This window comes from Poromitra crassiceps (assembly GCF_964638095.1).
Source record: "Poromitra crassiceps genome assembly, chromosome: 10".
Lineage (NCBI taxonomy): Eukaryota > Metazoa > Chordata > Actinopteri > Beryciformes > Melamphaidae > Poromitra > Poromitra crassiceps.
Window position 1 is genome coordinate 42,002,285 of NC_139631.1, and position 22,009 is coordinate 42,024,293.

General features: G+C 43.4%; 1 protein-coding gene across 5 annotated transcripts in view; it reads right to left on the reverse strand.

The window, feature by feature from the left end:
• Nucleotides 1–466: 466 nt before the first annotated feature.
• LOC310783399 (outer dense fiber protein 2-like) overlaps nt 467–22,009 on the reverse strand; it is a 48,557-nt gene continuing 27,014 nt past the window's right edge. For 4 of the 5 annotated variants that reach the window (XM_083644257.1, XM_083644256.1, XM_083644255.1 and 1 more), the window contains exons 12-18: nt 21,501–21,636; nt 21,040–21,150; nt 19,098–19,349; nt 9,979–10,079; nt 5,831–5,993; nt 3,187–3,312; nt 467–1,799 (exon numbers count right to left, since the gene is read on the reverse strand). In XM_083644257.1, the coding sequence (XP_083500383.1) occupies nt 1,653–1,799; nt 3,187–3,312; nt 5,831–5,993; nt 9,979–10,079; nt 19,098–19,349; nt 21,040–21,150; nt 21,501–21,636 (1,036 nt within the window). In that variant the 3' untranslated portion in view covers nt 467–1,652. Of the gene's footprint in view, nt 1,800–3,186; nt 3,313–5,830; nt 5,994–9,978; nt 10,080–19,097; nt 19,350–21,039; nt 21,151–21,500; nt 21,637–22,009 lie in introns of those variants that run through there. The other variant, XR_014553083.1, reaches the window with a different exon arrangement.

Here is a 22,009-nt window from a genome sequence, read left to right on the forward strand (position 1 = left end):
GATGTCTAAGAATCTGCCTTTGCTCTTGTAGTAAATGTTATCCAACGTATGGTAGCTTGAGAGTTCATTCCACCAGTGAACTACAGCTGGGGGATTGGATGGTTTCCAATTTAAAGCTATGCATTTCCTAGCTGCCAACAGGGCAAGATCTATGTATTTACTTTGAATGCATTGTTTTTGTTTGGTTGTTTGTCCAATAGTCTTGTTTGTTCTTGGATTATTGTGTATCTTATGCAGTTTTCTTGTTTTGTTTTGTTGTGTTTTGATGTTCTTTGTGGGGGATATGGGATATGATAGTCCATGTATGTTCTTTCTTAAAGATAAAAAAAAAAAAAAAAAATTTTTTTTTTTTTTTTTTTTTTTTTTTTTGCTAAAACGACTAGTCGACTACTAAGCACAGTGTCGACTAGTGGTTTTACTAGTCGACTAGTCGACTAGTCGACTAGTCTGTGAATGCCCTACTGCACGGAGCTCCGCGCTCCTCTCAAAAAATGTAACTCCGCGGAGCCCGCCGCGAGCTCGTGCAGTCAATTCCGAGGCTATGATTGGCTAATGTTTGCTATGGTTTGTATAGGGAAGAAGCCTCCAAAACTGACCAAGTGACCGGCGAAATCAGTGCAAAATGAACGGGTTTGAGCATCGCCTGGCAGAAGAAGTACAGAAATACAGAAATGTGTATGATTCATCCACCCGAGACTACAAAGACCTACAGATGACTAATGATTCGTGGAGGGAAATTGGTAGAGTTGAAAGTCTGAATAGCCTACAATTTACTACATCAATAAAAACTTGATTTGAGATCGAAAAAATTAAATGCAAAGCACAAAAACAAGAAGACAACAAACTTACTTGCTAAAAACAAACTGAAAATAGCCTACAATTGCACTAGGATTGATTATTCGCCGATATAAATCAGGATCACACACGGAAGAACTGATGTGACATTTGCATTCCTGCTAAAAACACAACCGGAGCCTGGAGGGGGATTCTCCGCTCTCTGCAGACACTCCACTGATACCGTATTTACCATAAAAGGATGTGCCTCTGTAGAGAGAACGGTCTTGCCGTGAACACCGCGGACACCGGACACTCCGCAGTCAGTATAAATTTGCTTTTACGCTCTCATGTTCTCCGTGCGTCTGCTGCTTCCTGGTACTCTGTGTGTGGAGGTCTGTGGGCATATTTGACGGGTGAAATTTACACTATGTGAGGGTTCACAAAGTGGATTATCACTCATCTAAGTGACTGGAGAAATGTTTGCTGTGTGTTTATTTACCATGCTTCTCTAGTGAAAGAAATCATCCAGCGCTGAGTGACTGTCAGTCTGTCACGAGCCCGCGTCACAACACGCCGTGCCCGGGGGTAAACATGTCCTTGCACTGCTTTGAGGATCCAGACTGGACGTGTTTTATGAGCTACCTCCATGAAGGGAGATCCATGCTGAAAACGCTCGCTGGTTTTGTGGGGCAAAAAAACTCGAGTATGGTACCACTTCATAAGGTGGCCAAGAGCGCCATCTATCGCATGGCGGTGAGAAGACAGACTGACGTTCTATGTCGGCAATGGCGGGGAATGAGTTAAAGTCCAAAGGAGAAAGTGGATAGGGTGTCTGGATGTGTGGATATGGTCAGACTGGAGAATGCATTTTGCCGTCAGCTTGAAACTAAAGAGTCACTCAACACGTTCCCATGGGAGGCTTTGAGGAACGTGACGTAGCTGTGCAGGCTGCGGTTGGTGGAGTCCGACTGCTCCAGTCTGTCCTTCATGTTCTTCAGCTGGCACTGCAGACGCCGCTCCATCTGCAGGAGGAGAGCAAACGCAGATGCATTCAACTCAAGCATGTGGCACCTCCAGCAGGGGGCGCTAGCAAAACAAATTCATACAAACTCATCCAAAATGAAAATCAACTGACAATAGAGTAGCAACAGAGTAGCAACGATTAATCGAGTACCTGTCAACTATGAATTGAGCTGCCTGGTTAAATAACGGTTCAATGAAATAAATAAGCGATTTTGATAACCGATTAATCTGTTTGAGTCATTTCTGAAGAAAAGTAAAAATTCTCTGATTCCATCTTTTTAAATGTGGACAAAACAAGACATTTGAGGACGTCATCTTGGCTTTAAACACACCCCGACACACTTGGCCTGATATAGGCCGAGTAGACATACAAGGAATACAACTCCTGTTTACATTGAGAGCAATGTACTCATGACCCTGCAACCTGGCCCGCAGCTCGGCTGCTGCGTGGCCTCGCCATCTTCATAAGATGGACGTTTTTATGTTTCGTAGGCTATGGCAGTGATTCCGCTCAGTTCACACGCTCTGTTAATAACATAAAAAAATATATCATATAAAAAACATACATGGAAATCCATCATCTTAGTCTTGTGTGTTGATCAGAGTTGTGATTAAAGGGTTGGGTGGGCCCCGGAAGATTTTCACATTTCAAAGTGGGCCGTGGTATTCCTAAGTTTGGGAACCCCTGGTCTATGTGCTGTGAGAAATAATGCAATATGTTGCTGTTGTATAAATAAAGGTTTTATTGACGAAAAAATGCATTTGGTATTGCTAGGGATTTTTTTTTTATTACAATTAATCGGTTGGTTAACGTTCCCGATGATCGATTCAGGAATTTGCGGAGCAGTTGGATCCCTAGCCAATACCGATAACCGATAATTTCACAATTTTGTATGACATCATCAAGGATGTCACAAATGCCTATGACATCATCAGTGGGACAACAATTGAAACAAAAAGAGAACAGACAGGTTTCCCACTTTCCCATTTTTATATAATAAATTAGATAGAAGATTATGTCATTTCTGACATTTTATAAATCATTCATTGATTAATCATTAATCGATTAAAACATTTATTCATTAATTGTCTTTACTCGCTTAACCCTTTTCAGTGTTGAAGCCTATGCCGGTGTTGGGCACAAGGCAGGGAGAGCTTACATATTAACATTTAATATTAACAGTTATAATTGTCAATTTGATGATACAGTAGCGGCATTTTTTTTTTATAAATCTATGGTGTTATCAACGTATGTCAAAGTAAAAACGAGTGATAGCTTAGAGTAGATTATCTGTTCAACTGAATTTGAATCATCATCTTGAGCTAATATCACACATGAGGAGCAGATCTCTCTCTGAGATGAATGAATGGCAGAGGGGGACGCACCTCCTCCTTGCCTCGGAGCAGCAGACTCAGCTCAGTCTTGGCGATGTTCAGCTGGCTCTCCAGGTCCACAGACTTCGATTGGGAAGCTCTCTCTTTAGATAGCGCCCTCTGCAGGCTGTCGTCCACCTGCAGGGCAGAGGGTGAAGTTCACAGGTTACCGTCACAGTCTATCTCTTTATCTTACTATATTTGGACACACTATTAGCAGCAAGAGGCCTAACTAACAGGACTGACAGCTGACTGACTCGTTATTTTCTGCAGGTCCCCATGTACAAGAGGTATGGAAGGCTGAGCCTGTCCTGTGAGCGTGTAGGGGTAATTTTCACACCTATAATTTGCTTGCTCTGGTCTGAATCAGTTGATGAGTTTGTAAACTCGGTTTGGTTTCTTTTCACACTTTTCTTTTCACTCTGCTTATTGGTCATTATAACAAAGGCGCCTAACTTCCAAACGGACTCATGTTAACACAATGAAACTTTGTAGAAAGGTTGGCGGAGGAATGCACTCTACCGAGTGCCCTCTCTTTTTGATGTGCAAACTAGCAGTGAAACACACTTTCTAATGCATACACAGTGAATATGTTGGCATAGACCTTTAACGTTAGCCGTGACTTTTCAATCAGCAAGAAGAATAACAGAGAAAGTGGATTTATTTGTATTACAAACTTTCTTGGCAAGGATCATTGATTGGATTATGCATTACGTCAGGCGTGGGCGGCCCCGCAAGCCGTTTAAATCATAACCGTTTAAAATCATGTGACTCGTGTCACATATTTACATCACAACCCTGAGCCAAGTAGCCTACAACGACGCTGGGCTCCACTACAACAGCATTTCATGTAGGAAGACTAAATTAGCAACAGGCGGACACCGGAACTAGGTCAGAGACGGGTCATGAGTTACATGATTTTAGATGGGTCAAAGTCATATTTCTGATCTATCTTGCGCATTGTGTGGCCAGACGAGTTGTAATTGTCATGTCATGGTGTTTTGTGGTCATTAATAAACAAGATTGATTCTGTTATTTTTCTATAATTTTTTTGGTAGTGCTATTTTACATTGAGGTCAACGGGGAGAGGCTTGTGTTTCCCCCCTAAAAGGGGGCGGGAACATGTGCTGCCAGCAGCCGCCTACAAATAGACGTATTGTCGATCTGGTGTATAGCCTATATCGCAACTCTGTGGCAAGTAGTCTGCACTGCAGCTGTTTGCCACGCAGGCATCCAGTCAACACGCTTTCAGAACAGACTTAATTATTAGAGATGCACCGATCTACTTTTTTCACTTCCGATCCGATTCCGATACCTGAATTTGGATATCTGCCGATACCGATATTATGTCGATACCAATATTTTTCTTGAATATACAGTATAGGCAAAGATTTGGCCAATTAATTAATTTTTTATATACCTTGCAAAAAGCAGACAAAATTAAGAAAATATACAAGGCAAAGAAGGATACTATTACACATGGGCAAATTACGGCCAGCGCCCGCGCTGGAATTGCAAAAAGAAAAAAAAATCTCAATCCGATCCGATCCGTGAATTAGTGCCAATATCGGCACCCGATACCGATATTGGATCGGCCCCGCCCCATCCCTATTAATTATACTTCACAACATGGGAATATGCTTTACAAAAACCTGGAACCAAAGGTAAGAATTAGCCTTGTGTTACCTCCATGATGATGCCTCTGTGATCCATAAAGTCGATCAGACGAATATTGAAAGTTGTACGTTAAATAGACTCCTCGGACATAATAAGCTTAACGACTAATTAGCCTGTATCCCAACAAATCCATAACTCCATATAGGAATATTATAATAGATCTGACGTTACGGCCGTCACAGCAATAAAAAGGGGGGGGGTTCCTCTGCCTTTCCGAAGCCCTGCCACTCCGAACGTTAACTTCCATTATTCGGACTGGCGGTCGTTCACCTTAGAAGCCGCAATGCCGACCTTAGGTTTAGGCGTGGGGGTGGGAGAGGTTAGGTTTTGGGTTAGGGTCTGGGGGAGGTTAGGTTTAGGCATGGGGGGAGGTTAGGTTTGGCGTGGGGGCTGGGAGAGGTTAGTGAAAAACGGGGAATATAGACCCCCTTTCTGAGTGCCGATATTTCGGAGTGGCAGAACGTCGGAGTGGCAGCATGTAACCAAAAAGGGGAATGGCATAAAAGCGAAGGTCCACATTTTGATTCGCTCTAGTTTTCACAAGCCAAACCACAGAGACTAATAATAATAATAATAACAATAATAATAATAGTTTTTTCTTGTTCTAGCTTTCTGTTGCCTTTCGTCTTCTACGACAGACTATCTTTGGGTTGTGAACTGTTGACCAGGACAAAAGAAGACATTTGAGGATGTCATCTTGGGCTTTGGGTGAAAAACTATCGTCCATTTCTCACATTTTATAATTAATCAATTACCGGTAGTCTAAAAATAATCGACAGTTCAATCGATAATGAAAATAATCCTTTGTTGCACTTGCAGCCCTACTCAGCATTGGTAACGTGTCCCACATTGTCCCACATAAACATAGTCTTTGTCTCACCTGTCTCTTGGTGTGGGTCAGGGTTTGTCTCACCTGTCTCTTGGTGTGGGTCAGGGTTTGTCTCACCTGTCTCTTGGTGTGGGTCAGGGTTTGTCTCACCTGTCTCTTGGTGTGGGTCAGGGTTTGTTCCAGCTGTCTGGACAGGAAGCTGCACTCGCCGCCTCGCTCGTCCAGCTGCTGCTGCAGGCTGCGGACCGAGGCTTCCTTCAGCGCCACCACCTGACACAGCTCTCTGTTCTGCACGCTCGTCTCCTCCAGCTTCCTGCACAGAGGAGAGAGCCAAAAAACACAAGGAAATGACAAATGACGGTTTGCATTTTGGAACATTTCTGCAACAAGTTTCTCTCAGCGTTAAAAAAAAATGCAGACGTTAGCAAAAGTGCTAGTGATTTAGCATGCTATGTGCACTCATTTCTAGTCTGCAGCACATGCTCGCATGTAGCTCGCGAGCTTCGCTCACTCGCCTGCTCAACTGCAGTTGAGCAATTGTGAGACGTGCTGAACCCCTCGCCTTATTTTTAGTAGTGAGATGATCTATAGATAGATAGATAGATTCTATAATGTTCAACACACTTTACTGTCATGCCAGAAGTAGTACATATCGTCGCTGTCGGGGCGGGACCTCGAATGTCCATTTTTTCACATTTTTTATTTTTTGTCATAAATCAATGCCACTGGTCACCCTTCACATCTGTGTGGGTTTTACAAAATGTAACCAATGGAAACGCATTGAAATGATCTTGTGAGTCATTCTCATAACACCATTCGCCCTCAATCTGTCACTCAAACCTCAAAGCTCCTCCCCTACCTCCATCTTACACCCCCCCCAGGCAGGACTCTATACCCGGAAAAGACACACGGGCAGACGGGCTGTGTATTTCTGATATCGTTTTGTTTAATCCTGGCTTCCTCTGACGTAAATAGATCAATAAAATGTTTTCGAGTTATCCCTAAGCTGCAAACTCATTTAAACTATGCAAATCGAAGTGGTTTCTGACGAGAATAATGTTTACGTTAGTGAGATGCTTCTCATCCTCATGACAGAGCCCCTCTCTCGGCCTGGGAGCTCTGCTGCTGCTGCTCCGCGTGCCCGTGCGCTCCAGAAGGGTTGCGGCCACGCGCGGCTGCTCGGCCGGCAGGAAGTGCCTCAAAGTCGGACTGATAATCCTGTAACATCATTTGAGTTTATTCAGGTAAGATATTAACAATGTAATGACACATTCCAGCGAGAAACTGACTATAATGAAGACGTGTCAACTTTGACGACGTGGTGTTCAGTATTTTAAGAGCACACAGGTTTTTTTTTACTTCCTGAAGAGTTGCGGTTTTGGAGATCTGCGTTTTTGGCCCGACAGCGACGATATCTAATTTCAGAAAGAAACCCTTTATGTGTCTGTAGAGCTGCAACGATTAATCGATTAGTTGACAACTAATACAGTACATTAATTGGCAACTATTTTGACAATCGATCAATTGGTCTGAGTCCATTAAAAAAATTCGAAATTCTCTGATTCCAGCTTCTTAAATGTGAATATTTTCTTGTTTCTTTGCTCCTCTTTATTGACAACAAAAACAACAACAAACACACATCAAGATTGTAACATACACACCTCCATCCTCAGAGACAGCACAGGAATGTAACATCTATTTATTAATATACTAGGCAGCGGCCCATTCCTAGCGAGCTAGCGCTCGCTAGCTCGGCTGCTGCGCGGCCTCGCCCGCCCTGCAGCTCGCCGAGCTGGTACTGCAGCTCGCATACGCAGCTCGCCCACAGCTCAGCTGCTGCATGGCCTCGCCTGCTCTATTGGCGCGCGCGTGTGTGTGTTGCTCACAAAATGTTATTGCCCTTAAGTTTACATGCACGGGTGTGTGTGTGTGTGTGTGTGCCGGTACCCCTTAAAGGAGAACTAACCTCCAAAACACTTTTTTTCAGCTTTTAACCAATATATATGACTTTGGGGGTGATGTGTGAAGAATTCTGGTCAGAATTTCCACATTTGACACCAAACTGTTGCCATTTTACCATTTGTATCATTTTTCAGCAGCATATCTGGCATAAGCGCCCTCTAAGGGTCCAACGCTGCTTTTTTTTTTTTCTCAAATGAATGGGATATTTGACACGTCGTGACGTCACGGTGACCCAAAGACTATGGGATTTCAAGATAATTACTCCCCTACCCCCCCTGTACCCTTTCAGCTCCTCAGAACTCCAAGCCTATTCTTATTGAAGTTTGCTCTTAAAATACTGAACCAAACGTTGTCAAAGTTGGCACATGTCTTAATTATAGTTAGTTTCCCGCTGAATGTGTCACTACTTTATTAATATCTTACCTGAATAAGCTCGAATGATGATGTATATATTATCAGTCCGAGTTGCAAGCAGCTGTCTCCAGCCCAGGCATGCGGGAGAGAGTCGTACTGTAAACCTCATGCACTAGCTCCAAGCTCCGCGGGCGCGCGCAGCAGAGCAGAGCTCTCTGTGCTCTGAGAGTAGAGAGAGCAGTCTGATATTTCCGCAAACAAATATGGTCGCAGTTTAGCGCACATGTAAAATATAACGCTATACTACGACGTGACAACGTGACAAAGCTTCTCTAAACACATCGGCTACTATCATTTCCCTGCATCCCTCCTACTGAGATTATATCGGTAATGATTTTGGACAGACTGAATGCGCGGAGGAGGACGAGGAAAGATCTGCAGCTGTGCCCTGAGTAGAGACACTCGCCTCGCTCCGACTACTGTGCCTGTCTGTGAAAAGCGTCCTGTCCAGTCGCACCTTCGCAAACAGATGCGGGATTCCCTCAATCCTGTACCCAATCTCAGACTGTATTCTCTAAATCGCACACCAGCTATTTCTGTCTGTTTGTTTGTTGCTCCGTGAGGTTACAAGCGCCCCATGCATGCAGCAGGCTGTTTCGCAAGCCGGGGTCTGGCAGGAGGGAGGAGGCGCAGGCAGCCTGCACTGCGCTGAGAGGAAAAAACTTTTGCACAACTTTTAACAAGAATCACGAAAAGCCCCCAAACTAAAATGAAAAAGGGACTATATGGCAACTTGGACGAGGGAATGACGTAGAGAAATCTCGCATTGTGTTACCCCAGAACGGGGGGTTTGTCGTATTGTGCAGTGTGCTGCTGTAACGAGCCCATGCCACTTTGCTCTCGTAACGTAGTTTAACACTGCCATAGAGTTACATGCAGAAAAATAATTAAATTTCTAGTTCGCCACTGAATTACCAAATTGATATAACTTTCAACCATTTTGAGCAAAGCTCTTTCCAAACAGGCCACCAGCGTTGGCTAGTTGTTGATATTTATACAGATATGGGCCCTCTCAAATAAATTATTTTTGAGGCAATAGGCAAACTGTAATGGCGTCGATTTCCGAAAAAAAATCTGGACTTCAACACAGCCAAAGAGTCCAGTATAGACAAGAGCATATGTCATTTCTTGGTTTTTTCCATAGGTATTTTCAAATCACTGTTCTAATACATATCTAGGGGGTTAGTCCCCCTTTAAGTTTACATCCACCAGTCTTACCACATCACTGATGACATCTTCAGTGTCTTATGACATCACTGATGACATCATCAGTGACCTATGACATCACTGATGACATCATCAGTGACCTATGACATCACTGATGAGTGGTGTCACAATGCAGAATTGCTCAAGTGACATCACTGATGCATCACTTATGACATCATCAGTGATTTATCTGACATCACTGATGACATCAGTGGGACAAAACAGAGAAACATTGCCCACATGCTCCCTTTTATAATAATAAGGATGAATCATAAACCATGGGAAATTTGTAAACTATTATTACGTATTATAAGTTACATTAGATGATACATTTGCAAAAATGTCTTGCACACAGAATGCTGCTACTACTGTTTCTGTGACTTTTATTTTTTACGACTCTATTCATGTGCTTTACTTTACTTTACTTTCATTAGTGGCGTGCTTTATTTAGACGTTTGACTACATGGAGAAGAAGTAATTTACTCCTGTACCCAAGTATAATGACAATAAATATGATGCTGATTCTGTTTCTTTAGTCCTCTGTCCTCTATGACAGTAGAATATATTTAGAATCTATTTGGGTTGTTGACAAAACAAGACATTTGAGGATGTCATCTTGGGCTTTGAGACACACTGATCCACATTTGTCATCATTTTCTGACATTTTATAGACCAAGAAAGCAACTCATTGATGAAGGAGGAATGATCAGATTTACCGCTCCAAACTCTCCATGTTCTCTTTCAGTTTGTTGTTCTCTTCCTGTAGCAGCACATTGTTCTGCTGAGACGTCTCCAGACGACTGCCTTGCTGCTCCACCTGAGGATGAACACAACACAGTCACCAAGACAGGCAGAAATCCCTCCAAGCATTATTATTGCCGACTGTCCATTCTCAAATGTTACACAGTGGAAGCAAATTAGTACAGTGAAATAAAACTGTAGCTTCTCACACATAAATAACCAGTCTGTGTATGTGTGTTACTGTGTTCAGCAGGGCCGGATCTATCATATGGGCAACCTGGGCAGGTGCCCAGGGCCCCTCAGCATGAAGGGGCCCTCAAAGAAATGGTTGCGCTCATGTCGGGCAGAACTATGACACAAATCTAAGAGCAATCAGAATGAGATGAAAATAGTTTGCAAGAAGATTAAGTCTCATGATTGATTGTCATTGGATGGCTGCAGGCAAGTGTTGACTGGTGAGCCACTAATTTTGCATTTTGTAAAATGCTTATAAAAAATAGTTTTACTTGGTCAAACTAAGTGATTCAGTTATATTCAGAATCAGAAGAGATCATATAACATTTCCCCTTTACTGGGGGTGCTAATCTGGCCTTGGTGTTCAGGCCTACTGTAAATCTGTTTGCCTGAGCCTGACTTTGTTTTTTCAATGATGTTGGGACATTTTGGGGCGTTAATCATTTTCTGTGGGCTTTTCTTCTGGGCGTCACCAGCAGTGGACCGGTTGCGGCTACCACAACGAGGCTAGCGGCCGCAGAGGGGTCACAGCAACAAAAACAATGGAGGAAAGCAGGAAGAAAAGACAGAAGCGCAAAGCTAAATGTTCGTAAACACGGTGAACCTCAGCGTCAAATCGGCCGTGGAGGTCTTTCCTCCTTTACCAGAGGAGGCGCTAGTGCAGCGGCCAGGACACATACCCTCAATCCGGCCTCCCACCCACAGACACAGCCAATCGTGCCTGTATGGACGCTCGACCAAGCCGGAGGTAACACGGGGGCGCGAACCTGCGACGCTCGTGTTGGTAGGCAGGGAATCTACCGCTACACTAGCAAACAGACTGACGTTTTGACAGAAAAGTGTCTTCCTCAGAGTCAAACAAGAGCAGTGTTGGGCAAGTTACTGAAAATTGGTAATTAGTTACAATTAGGGCTTATTCAAAAAGTCACGCCCACCACAGGGTCAAGCTGATTATCGCATAATCACTTTTTTCTTTTCTTTTTTGTTGTTGCTTGTAATATCTTTTCCAATCCCATTTGAAATTACACTTAATGAATTAATGAATGGGATAAGTGGATTTCAAGATTAATCTGGGGAGTAAAAGGCCAATAATTAAATTCAAAACAATGCCTGATATACATGTACTACAGTATATGTGCAGTCTTACATAAAAAATAAACATACACTGAGGAAAATATAGTTTAAGGAAAATGTATGAACAGATTTATGTTAAATTTGGTGTAGAGCAAGGCCTTGGACGAAGGCACAATTGGTAAGATTCTGGTGGCAATCCAGCTTTATGATTTCCACTATTAGACGATATAACTTTTTTGTTCACTTAACTTGGATTCTATCTCATATACATGTATGAAAGAGCATCATGAAGATTTGATTACACCATATGAGGGGGGGGGGGAAACAACACAATAATGTACTTCCCTCTATATATTTCTAGTTTATTGACATATCGCCACAGCCGATTTAACACTCGGTCATCAGAGAAGATTATTCTCTTGGCCCCCAAAACCCGAACAGAGCTAGGTAAATCTTCCTTCTCCTTTCATGCACCACATGCCTGGAATGAGTTACAAGATGTTTTAAACATGAAATCTTTACCCCCTCTGGACATGTTTAAAAACACTCTAAAATCTGTTCTTATAGAAACAATGTCATTGCATGTGAAATGTGCGAGTGTCAAGTTTCTTTTTAGCCCTTCTTTTTAGCCTTTAATCCTTGTAGTCTGTGTTTGCTTATTGTATTTCTGTCTGTATTCTGTGATGTTATCTGTCCCTGTTTGTATTCTTGTTTTTTTTTGTTTTTTTACATGAAACCTTTTATTTTGCTGTCCATCTTGACCAGGACTACTGGCAGAAGAGATATTGTATCTCAATGGGACCTTCCTGGTTAAATAAAGGATAAATAAAATAAAATAAAAATAAAAAACTTGGCTAGTAGCTTTGATTTATGCCTGACCGCCAGCCTCTGTCATTGAGATCTGATGTCACTGCTCCACCTCACAGGGGCTTGCTCTGTGGGCCTCACAGCAGGAGCTACTATACCTGGCCACCCCTTTTCCTCGAGGGCCTGCTACCATAAAATCACAATAATGATTATTTATGGCTCAAGTTACCGTCTGATGTTTGGGTGTAAATATACAGTAAAATGTAGCAGGAACTAATGCTACAGTACTATACAGTGGTGGAGAGAAGTTGGTTGGCATGTCTATATGTTCTCTGAGGGGAGACTCACTACCACAAGTAATTAGTTAGATTAATAGTTACTGCAAAAAGTAGTTAAAGGAACACTCCGCCCATTTTCAACCAGCTTTGTATCATTAGAACATCAGTAGTATATCAGAAAACTGTAAACGGTTTTGAAGTCTGTCATTTAATTTGACAGTTATTGAGTGTTAAAGTGTGGACCAGTGACATCACTGGTCCACACTAACTCAAATGAATAACTCATTAACTCAAATCAACTCTCAATAACTGTCAAACTATTGATCATTCATCTAGTTTGACAGTTATTGAGAGTTGATTTGAGTTAATGAGTTATTAATTTGAGTTAGTGTGGACCAGTGATGTCACTGGTCCACACTTTAACACTCAATAACTGTCAAATTAAATGACAGACTTGAAAACAGTTTACAGTTTTCTGATATACTACTGATGTTCTAATGATACAAAGCTGGTTGAAAATGGGCGGAGTGTTCCTTTAAGTTACAGTAACTTGTCACTTAGTAACTAGTTACTCCCAACACTGCTCAAAAGTGAGCTTTTTTTAATCACGGGCACAGGCTCAAAGCTCAAATTCTGAATCCAGTCCAAGTGAACGTGGAGGCAGCAGCCTGGGAGGAGGGGAAAGTGAAGATGCAACTATCTCCTCTCTCAGCATTTAGCACTGTGGTGCCCACGAGCAAGGCACTAAACCCCCAACTGCTCCAACTCACAACAGTAGAGTGTGTTGAGCTGCAAAGCTCCCGGTGTGAACGTGTGTGACTGTGAGTGTGAAGCAGGACGCTGCAGTGCAACAGTAGCTCCACTCACCTTCCCTCCCTGGATCAATAAAGGTGAAAACAACAGTCAATATGCAAACAAATGCTATTTGATTCATACAAGGTTCGACTGCACAGTGCTGTGTTACCAAACGTTTTAACTGCTGCTGAACTTGGACTCAGTCAGTCCCCAAGAGGAAGTGTTTGGAAAAGTCCAGGTTTGGTCAGTTTTGTGTTCAAATATATTGATTTGGTTCTACTGTGCAACATTCAAGACGGAATCAATATACCTGCAGCAGTGATGCAGAAAACAAAACGGAACAAGATAAACTCGTGAAAGTCAGGGACGCCACAACTTATAATGATAGGATATTGGTATATTGGCAACATATAAACATTGGATTTCATTTAGAGTTGTAGTTGAAAATAGTCACGATGTTGATGTAAGACGTGATGTAAGTTTTGTATCTTACATCAACATCTTGACAACTGTATTTTCAACGAGCCTATAGTAACACACGTTCACACCATACGCCGCTCCGACTAAGCTTAACCTACACTCAACCTACGCTGAACCCACAAGTTTCATTTCGGCGTCCTTGTTAAAGAGGCGAAGCCGTTCACACCAGCCGCACGTGTGCCTTGCTCAAGGCACGCTCAAGGCACGCCCAAACCATCGTTCAGGATTCAGTCCTATTTTCCAAGCGTGACGCGTGAAGCTGCCAGGCATGAATTCAATGGAAGTTGTGGGCGTGTTCAAGGCGCACCGAGTGAGGCGCTGAGGAAAAGAGAGAGGCTTCTGGTGTGACCGGTTAAGCGTGAGCTCAACTTCAGTTCTGCTTCAGCAACCGCTTTAAGCTCTCCTTTCTCCCAACTTCAGTGGCATTGCTGAACAAACTACAAATCTTGCACCGTCCAGTAGGTGGCAGCACTGCACCAGAGAGTTGAGGGAATCCACACTGAAGTGGGGTGAGGTCCCACTTCCGTCATCTCTTGTGACGTTACGAAATGAGTAGTCACACTTTGCCTTGTTCTTATTGAGTTTTACTATTTGACTTATTTTACTTATTTTTTACTTATCTTATTTTTATTACCGATCACTTGTTGTGCATTTTTCCTGTAAATGTACTGTAGCCTACTGTGCAATATCTAGAGCAGCCCGATCAACACTAGGTGCACTTTATGTTGAGGACGGCGATAAGCCATCTCTCATCTTGTCTTTACTTGCTCTGTAGAGTGATGGCCAAACCCTTTCTCCTGGGTAATCATGTAGGGGACCCATATTATTTTCTATTGTCACTGTTTTTGTTGTCATTTGTGTTTCCTTCCCTGTTTCGTACTGGAACTGTATTGTGATTGTGGCTGTGTGCGGCACTTTTGGCCTACGACACATTTCCCCTGGGGACAATAAAGTTGATCTTATCTTATCTTATCTTATGTTAAGTGCCAGGTGTGAACAAAGGCTAATCGTATTTGAGCGGTTTATCTGAACTGGTGAAGCGTGCGGTTCATAATCCAGCAAATTACAGGAAACCATCCCAAAAGGCAAGGGATTATGGGTAGAAGGGGGGTGGATGCTGTTCCTCATCCATGAGGAAAACATTAAAGTCGAGCTGAACCCAAAAATGACTTTTCTTTTCTTTTAGTTCAAATACCTGGGTATGCAGTGCACCTATTTAATAATGTATGCAAACAAAATCACAACAATCTAATTTCTTTAGCTTTTCACACTTTTTCACATCAAAAGTTCATTTTTCAAGATTTCATTGATAACAGTAATGTACAGTTTGCTGACGTCACCTAGTAGGGGAGAGTGGGGTGAGTTGTGCCAGTGGGGAAGTTGTGCCACCCCTTGTATCTAGAAAACCATAGAAGAAATTGGTCATGTGACCACACATTTTTGAAGAGGCATCCATTTTACTCACTCTGCAAAGAAGGGAGGCAGATGGCACAAGAGCTAAGCACATTTAAGTTAAAAAAACAGTTTTTTGCCTCTCAAAGTAAATTTTTTATGATCAAGGTTTATTGATTGTTGTGTCTGAACAATTATAGACAAGCTTGAAAACATTTCACACATGTGTTAGTGTTTTAGTAAGCTACAATATGAGGCTATACTGTTAGCATGATGTTAGCTCCAAACCAGCTATATGATACAAGTTTGTTAAAATGGTGGGGATGGGGTGATTTGTGCCAAAAGGCCTGGGTTAAGTTGTGCCAGTGCAGTTGCAGTTGATTTAGTGAAATTTTATTTCATTTTGTTCTTAAATGTTTAAATAGACCTTGTTGAAGAATATTGCAGTATTGGCAAGTGTAGCCTGGCTCTGTGATAGTTGATTTTGTTCATTTTGAACATAATTTTTATTTCTGAAAATGTTAAATATGTAGGTCAACTGCTGCTACCGTTTAGCCTTGTTTAACCCTGTTATAGTACACTGGACTTTAGTGTTATCTTTATTTTGTCTTGCTTTGATATAGCATTACAGTATATGAGATGAAAATGTTCTGTTTTACTTCAGTAATCAATGGCACAATTTACCCCAACGTATTCTCTCCAAAGGCACAACTTACCCCGCACCGGGGGCAAGTTGTGCCAAGAGACCACTTTTTTAAGAATAGCCATATTTTTTTAACAGTTTATTTAAGATCCAAAGGGAGTGTTCCCAGTGGTGCACAACATCCTGAAATATATTTACATATTGTAGTTGGAGGCATTACTGTCATGCCCTCACTTTAAAGACACCGCAAGTAAAAAGTGGCACAACTCACCCCACTCTCCCCTACTATCAAATTTCTACCCCATTTCAACCAATCATATCACGACATGCAGCTGTCAATCAAATCTTCATTTCTGGATAATTTTCTCTTCCAAATGAAGTAGAAAATGGCGCCTAGTGCCCGTCATCTGGCAGAATTCCTATCCCATAAACTAACTACTAACTTGGCCAATTGTTAGAAACATGAACAAAAAACAAAAACTATAATCTCTAAGAATGCAAAGAAATGTAACTGGCTCATTAAAATGCGCATTCCAGGGATATCGTATCGTTACAGCAGCGATAATGGCGCGCGCATCCGAGAGCTTGGTTGTCAGTAGGGCTGGGTCGGTTTGAAAATTTAGAAACCGGTTCGATATTGCCGTCTAAACCGGATCGAACCGGTATACCGATTTTTTTTGTAATTAATTAATTTTTTTTTTTTAAGCAGGGCTCCCGAGTGTGGCCCATAACTGTCTGTAGTGCAACTTCAGTCCACCTGATAGCGATAATACACCTCTAAGCTGGTATTGTCACTAGGCATGGGTCGGTTTGAACATTTTGAAACCGGTTCGATATTCCCCAAAAAACCATATCAAAGCGGCTGCAGTTGGTGGCGATAATGCACCTCTAAGCTGGTATGCTGCCAACCAGCACGAACACTGAATACAAATAAGCAGAACCTTTTAACTGTAACAACACACTGTTTTTATTTCTCATAACTATTCAGCTTAACTTTTCTTCAAACATCAACATAATAAACAAAATAAGACTTTTGCCTACTAGTGCAACTTGAGAAGAGGCTAATACGAACAATAGTGCAATCAGAATGGACTGGCAAAAAAAAAAAAATTAGGTTTTTTCGGTTCGCACGTGATCAAACCGGTTTGGGCTCGTACACCGAACTGAACCGGTAAAACCGGAAATCGACCCATGCCTAGTTGTCAGTGGTCGCACTTCGGAGATTCCAGGCCGACGTGCTGCACTCTCCGCTCGGCAACACGAAGCCAGCTGGCTGCCTGCGGGTCGCTGAGCTCCACTCCTCCCGTCAAAAGGCTCTTACCGAGGGGAGCGCCACAACACACTGAATCCCACTCGATTTGGAGGTGGAACACGCCAGGATTGGCCAAAGCCCAATCCAGTCCCCAGAATTGTCAAATAAAATCATCGACATGATACTATGACCCGCCTCTCAACCTGTCATCTTAGACAAACTATGTTTTCAGTCCGAAACGGACTCATTATGCACGTGACGAACAGGTTCAGTTCCACTTTAATGTGGACTGATGCTGATATTCAGCTACTTCTTTGTGTGTTCTGATTGAACTGGTAGGAACACCACAGAAGAGACAGACACGTCTTCTTCGTGTGTTCTGATTGAACTGGTAGGAACACCACAGAAGAAGACAGACAAGTCCATCAAGTTACAGGAACTGGAATGTGATTTGTTTTCACTCTCTAACTGCAGGATGACAGGTTCAAACACACCGTCCAATGAACAAGCTACTTGTGAGTCATGTGTTCTTCTGTTTTCAAGTCCTGGTTCGCTTGTACCGTAAATTCCGGACTATAAGCCGCGGCTTTTTTCCCGTTTTTTGGCCTTTTTTGGCCCCTGCGGCTTATATAACGGTGCGGCTTATCTATGAATTTTTTCAAAAAAAAAAAAAAAAATCTCTCTTTTTTAGCACTCTTTCTAACTATAAATCCACTTGTTTTAATTTCCTCTCTTGCCCTCTTTTAACAACATAACATAACATAACATAACACAACACAGGTAAGCAGAAAGAAAAAGACGAAGCAATCACGCCATGAATGAGGAAATGACTCACCTGCTGGAGGCTGGAGATACACGGCTTGGGCTAAACTTTTACTCCGTGAAACACTATCGATTAAGTCCGACATCGCTCAGAGGTTTTGAGCAGCTTGAAAACAAGTTTGAAAACGTGCAGAAGTCCATCCACTCACTAAAGAAACTAAGGCAACCGTGAACAGAGTTTATAATGCGGAAAAGCGCATCAGCGCACTGGAGGACAAAAACAACACAGTGAGTCCGAAAGTGGATAAAATGCAAAAACATCGAAACGCTGCACACGCAGGTTGATGACTTAATCAGCAGGAGTAAAAGAAATAACATTCGCCTGATCAATGTAAAAGAGGGAGCTGAGATTGGTGACATGGACGCTTTCGTGGCAAAATCCTGTGTTACATCCTGGACCTGAAGGAAGGCGAGAAACCACCAGAGGTGGACAGGGCACACCGGGCGCCTCGGCCACGTCCAGACCCCGGCCTGCCACCGAGGGCCATCTTCATCTGCCTACTCCGCTGGCCCGACCGTCAACTCATCCTCCAGGCTGCGGGGAAGAAGCCCCTCACCTGGGAGGGTACGCGCTTTTTCGTCCGGCAGGACCTCTCCGCGTTGGTGCAACAGAAACGCGCAACATACAACAGCATCATCGAGTCAATGGATATCGCTTTGGCGTACTGTACCCAGCGAGACTCGTCATAACCAGACCGGACTATCTTTAGCACTCTTTCTAACTATAAATCCACTTCTGTTTTAATTTCCTCTCTTGCCCTCTTTTCACCACACCGCGGACACTGTGTGCCCAGCGGCGGAACAAGAGCTCAAAGTGAAACTGCCGAATATCTTTTGAGTTGGACTGGTCAATAGTACTGTGAGTAACTAAAATAAAAAAATAAAAAACGGAATTCTCTCTTCTTTAGCACTCTTTCTAACTATAAATCCACTTCTGTTTTAATTTCCTCTCTTGCCCTCTTTTCACCACACCGCGGACACTGTGTGCACTGTAAAAAAAACAAAAAATACCATTAAAACACCCGCGGCTTATAGACCGGTGCGGCTTATAGAAGAAAAAAATAGTCAACTTTGAAGGTGCGGCTTATAGACCGGTGCGCCTTATAGTCCGGAATTTACGGTAATTACCAAGCAAACCAAATACGACAAGGTCAACTTTTCCACTCTAGTTCGGACCACAGACAACAAACTGTCGGCGTGATCTCATCTCACCCTGAGAACAGTTTCTACCTCTAATCCTCACGGCTAACAATCATGACTGATCGCACTATCTGACAGAACAAACATGGGCTCCTGGCTGTTGGTGTGCGCTCACACCTTGTGTCTGACTTCAGAGAGGGCGTGGCTCTGCGCGGTGCTCCTCCTCTCGTGGGCGTCGGCTTCGTCCCGGGCCTCTCTGAGCTGTAGCTCGGCCCTCCTCAGCCGGTCGGGCAGCGGCTCCAGCTCCGCCAGCCGGCCCAGCAGCTCCCTCCTCTCCCTCTCCAGGCTCACCCTCAGGTCCTGCGCCTCCTTCTGCGTCAGCTCCAGTCTGATGCGGCACTCCTCCGCCTCCACACGAGCCTGCTGCACCTGCCGCCGCAAACACGCAAAGTCTGTGTGTGTTTTTATTTTGTTTTGTTTTGATAGGACAGTAGGCAGACAGGAAGGGTGGGGAGAGAGAGAGAGAGAGGGGATGACATGCGGCAAAGGATCACGGGTCGGATTCGAAACCCGGGTCGGGCACGCAAAGGACTAAAGCTTAATTTATACTTATTAGAAAGTGTCGCTCAGCACATGGTCGCAGACGAAAAAGAAAGTGTCGCTCATGGTAGGGCTGTGCGATTTTGCCTAAAACTAAAATTGACGATTATTTCTCTCAAAACCCGATTTTCGATTTCGATTTCGATTTATTATACTATTATACTTCTCTAAACATTTGTTGCCCTGCAGAGCTCTTTTCCCCCCTTTTTTCCATAATTGACAATTTACGCTTTTACTCTGAAGGTAGAACAACTCAACTTCCTGTTTTAGCTTGCCGCTGCTATGCTTAACTTCCTGGCTGTTGCTTGCTAACTTGACACTGGTGGATTTGCGTGTTCCTCGGTGAGATAATTATATTAGTGTCTAAGCGACCACCCGTGCTCGGAGTTATATCTGTACTAGAATAACACAAAGTCACAACAGGAATGCGTGGAACTGCGATAGCAGTTAGGGGGAAATTCAGACACACAGGGACAGGTGAGTCAGCTGAGGCAGCCATGAATACAGCCAATCTATCAGTACTCGGTGGCCTCACGTGTTGTTTTGTTATTATGTGAACTGTAAAGGCAACGTTTCATCGTCCGGTGATAATGTCTGTGTTCGTGTGCGCGCGTGAGTGTGTTGTGGCAATCGTTATCTTGTAGGCTACAGCCGGCAGTGCAACAAGCTGCTTTTTGGTCGGAGGTGTTGAAATAAGTCCATTGTGCTGCTGTTTTTAGTAGCAGTATCACAGCCTCTAGAGAGACTTTACAGCGGTGAGAATGGACAAGTAGCAGCATGCGTACATGATAGAGAGCCGCCCTGCGTAACGTACTTACCCTAGTTAAAGTGAAAATTAAATTAAAAAAAAAAAAAAAAAACGATTTTACGATTTTCATTTTTTTAACATCGTCCTAACTAATTAATTCGATTACGATTCAAAATCGATTAATCGCACAGCCCTAGCTCATGGTGCTGCATTTATGCTCTCCTCGGCTCAGCGGTCACGTGACACTCGAGCGCTATAGACAGAGAACTAGTGCAGACAGCCAAGAGAGGGAATGCTGTCAGTGAAAGCACGTCGGAGGCAAGATGTAACGTAGCCTAGTTGGCTGCAGCCGCATATAACGACACACAACCACACAACTCACCTCCTCTCTCTCTCTGGGAAGTTTGTCACTCACGGTGTTCTTTGTGATTTTCGAAAACCAAAACAAGGAAGTCAAGCGCGTGCCGTCTATATAGCCAATCAGACTTGCGCGACACTACGTGACGTAGTCAGCGACACTAGACATTTCACTAGGTAGCAGACACTGCTCGCCGACACTTGAAAGTGTCGACTCAAGTCCTCATTTCTGTCGGTGACGGTTTCAAAAGTGTCGACAGACAAAGCATCAATTGGGCTTAAGCCTTTGTGGTTCGTGCTCTACCAGGTGAGTCCCCGGGACGCCCCGGAAAGTCTGTTTCGACCAAATGAAGGCACTCCATCTCTACGCCTCAGCCTTACGGTGGGAACACGGCAGAAGGAGGCTGACTCTACCTTGGTCTTGTATTTGTCCACCAGGCCTTCATGTTGCCTGACTGACGTCTGGATCCGATGGGCCTCAGACTGCAGAGCGCCGAGTGTTTCCTCAGAGGAGATCAGAGACGCCTTTAACATCAGAGCAGAAATGACCCTGAATATGTTGGGTTTACAACAAGAATCATCACCATAATGCCACAATTCACCTGGTCCACTGTTACAGTGATACTGCTCATTCATCAACTACTATATAAGACATAATAACTATTATAATGCTAACATTGCCAACTTTGTGCTATACAAATAAACTTGACTTGACATGACATTGTCTTTAATAATATACTAATACAGTAGCTCTACTAGCTGTTTAGCTATAATAGAGCAGAGGATACTTGTACTTCTGGTACTAATAATACCCATAATGGACAAAGAACCAAAGCAGGATGAAATCAGTAAGAGGTTATTGGTTAAAGCAGGACCTTGAGTCTGTGGTTGTCCAGCTGGGCGGAGGAGTGGTCAGCACTCAGACTGTGGAGTCGCTCCAGTAGCTCCTCTCGCTCCATCTGCCGTCTCTCCTCCACCGTGTGAAGCTGTGAGCTCAGTTCACTCAGCTGGCTGCCAGGTCAGTACAGTACAGGTCAGTACAGGTCAGTACAGTACAGGTCAGTACAGGTCAGGTCAGTACAGAACAGGTCAGTACAGTACAGGTCAGTACAGGTCAGTACAGGTCAGGTCAGTACAGTACAGGTCAGTACAGTACAGGTCAGTACAGGTCAGCACAGTACAGGTCAGTACAGTACAGGTCAGTACAGGTCAGGTCAGTACAGTACAGGTCAGTACAGTACAGGTCAGTACAGTACAGGTCAGCACAGTACAGGTCAGGTCAGTACAGTACAGGTCAGTACAGTACAGGTCAGCACAGTACAGGTCAGGTCAGTACAGTACAGGTCAGTACAGTACAGGTCAGCACAGTACAGGTCAGGTCAGT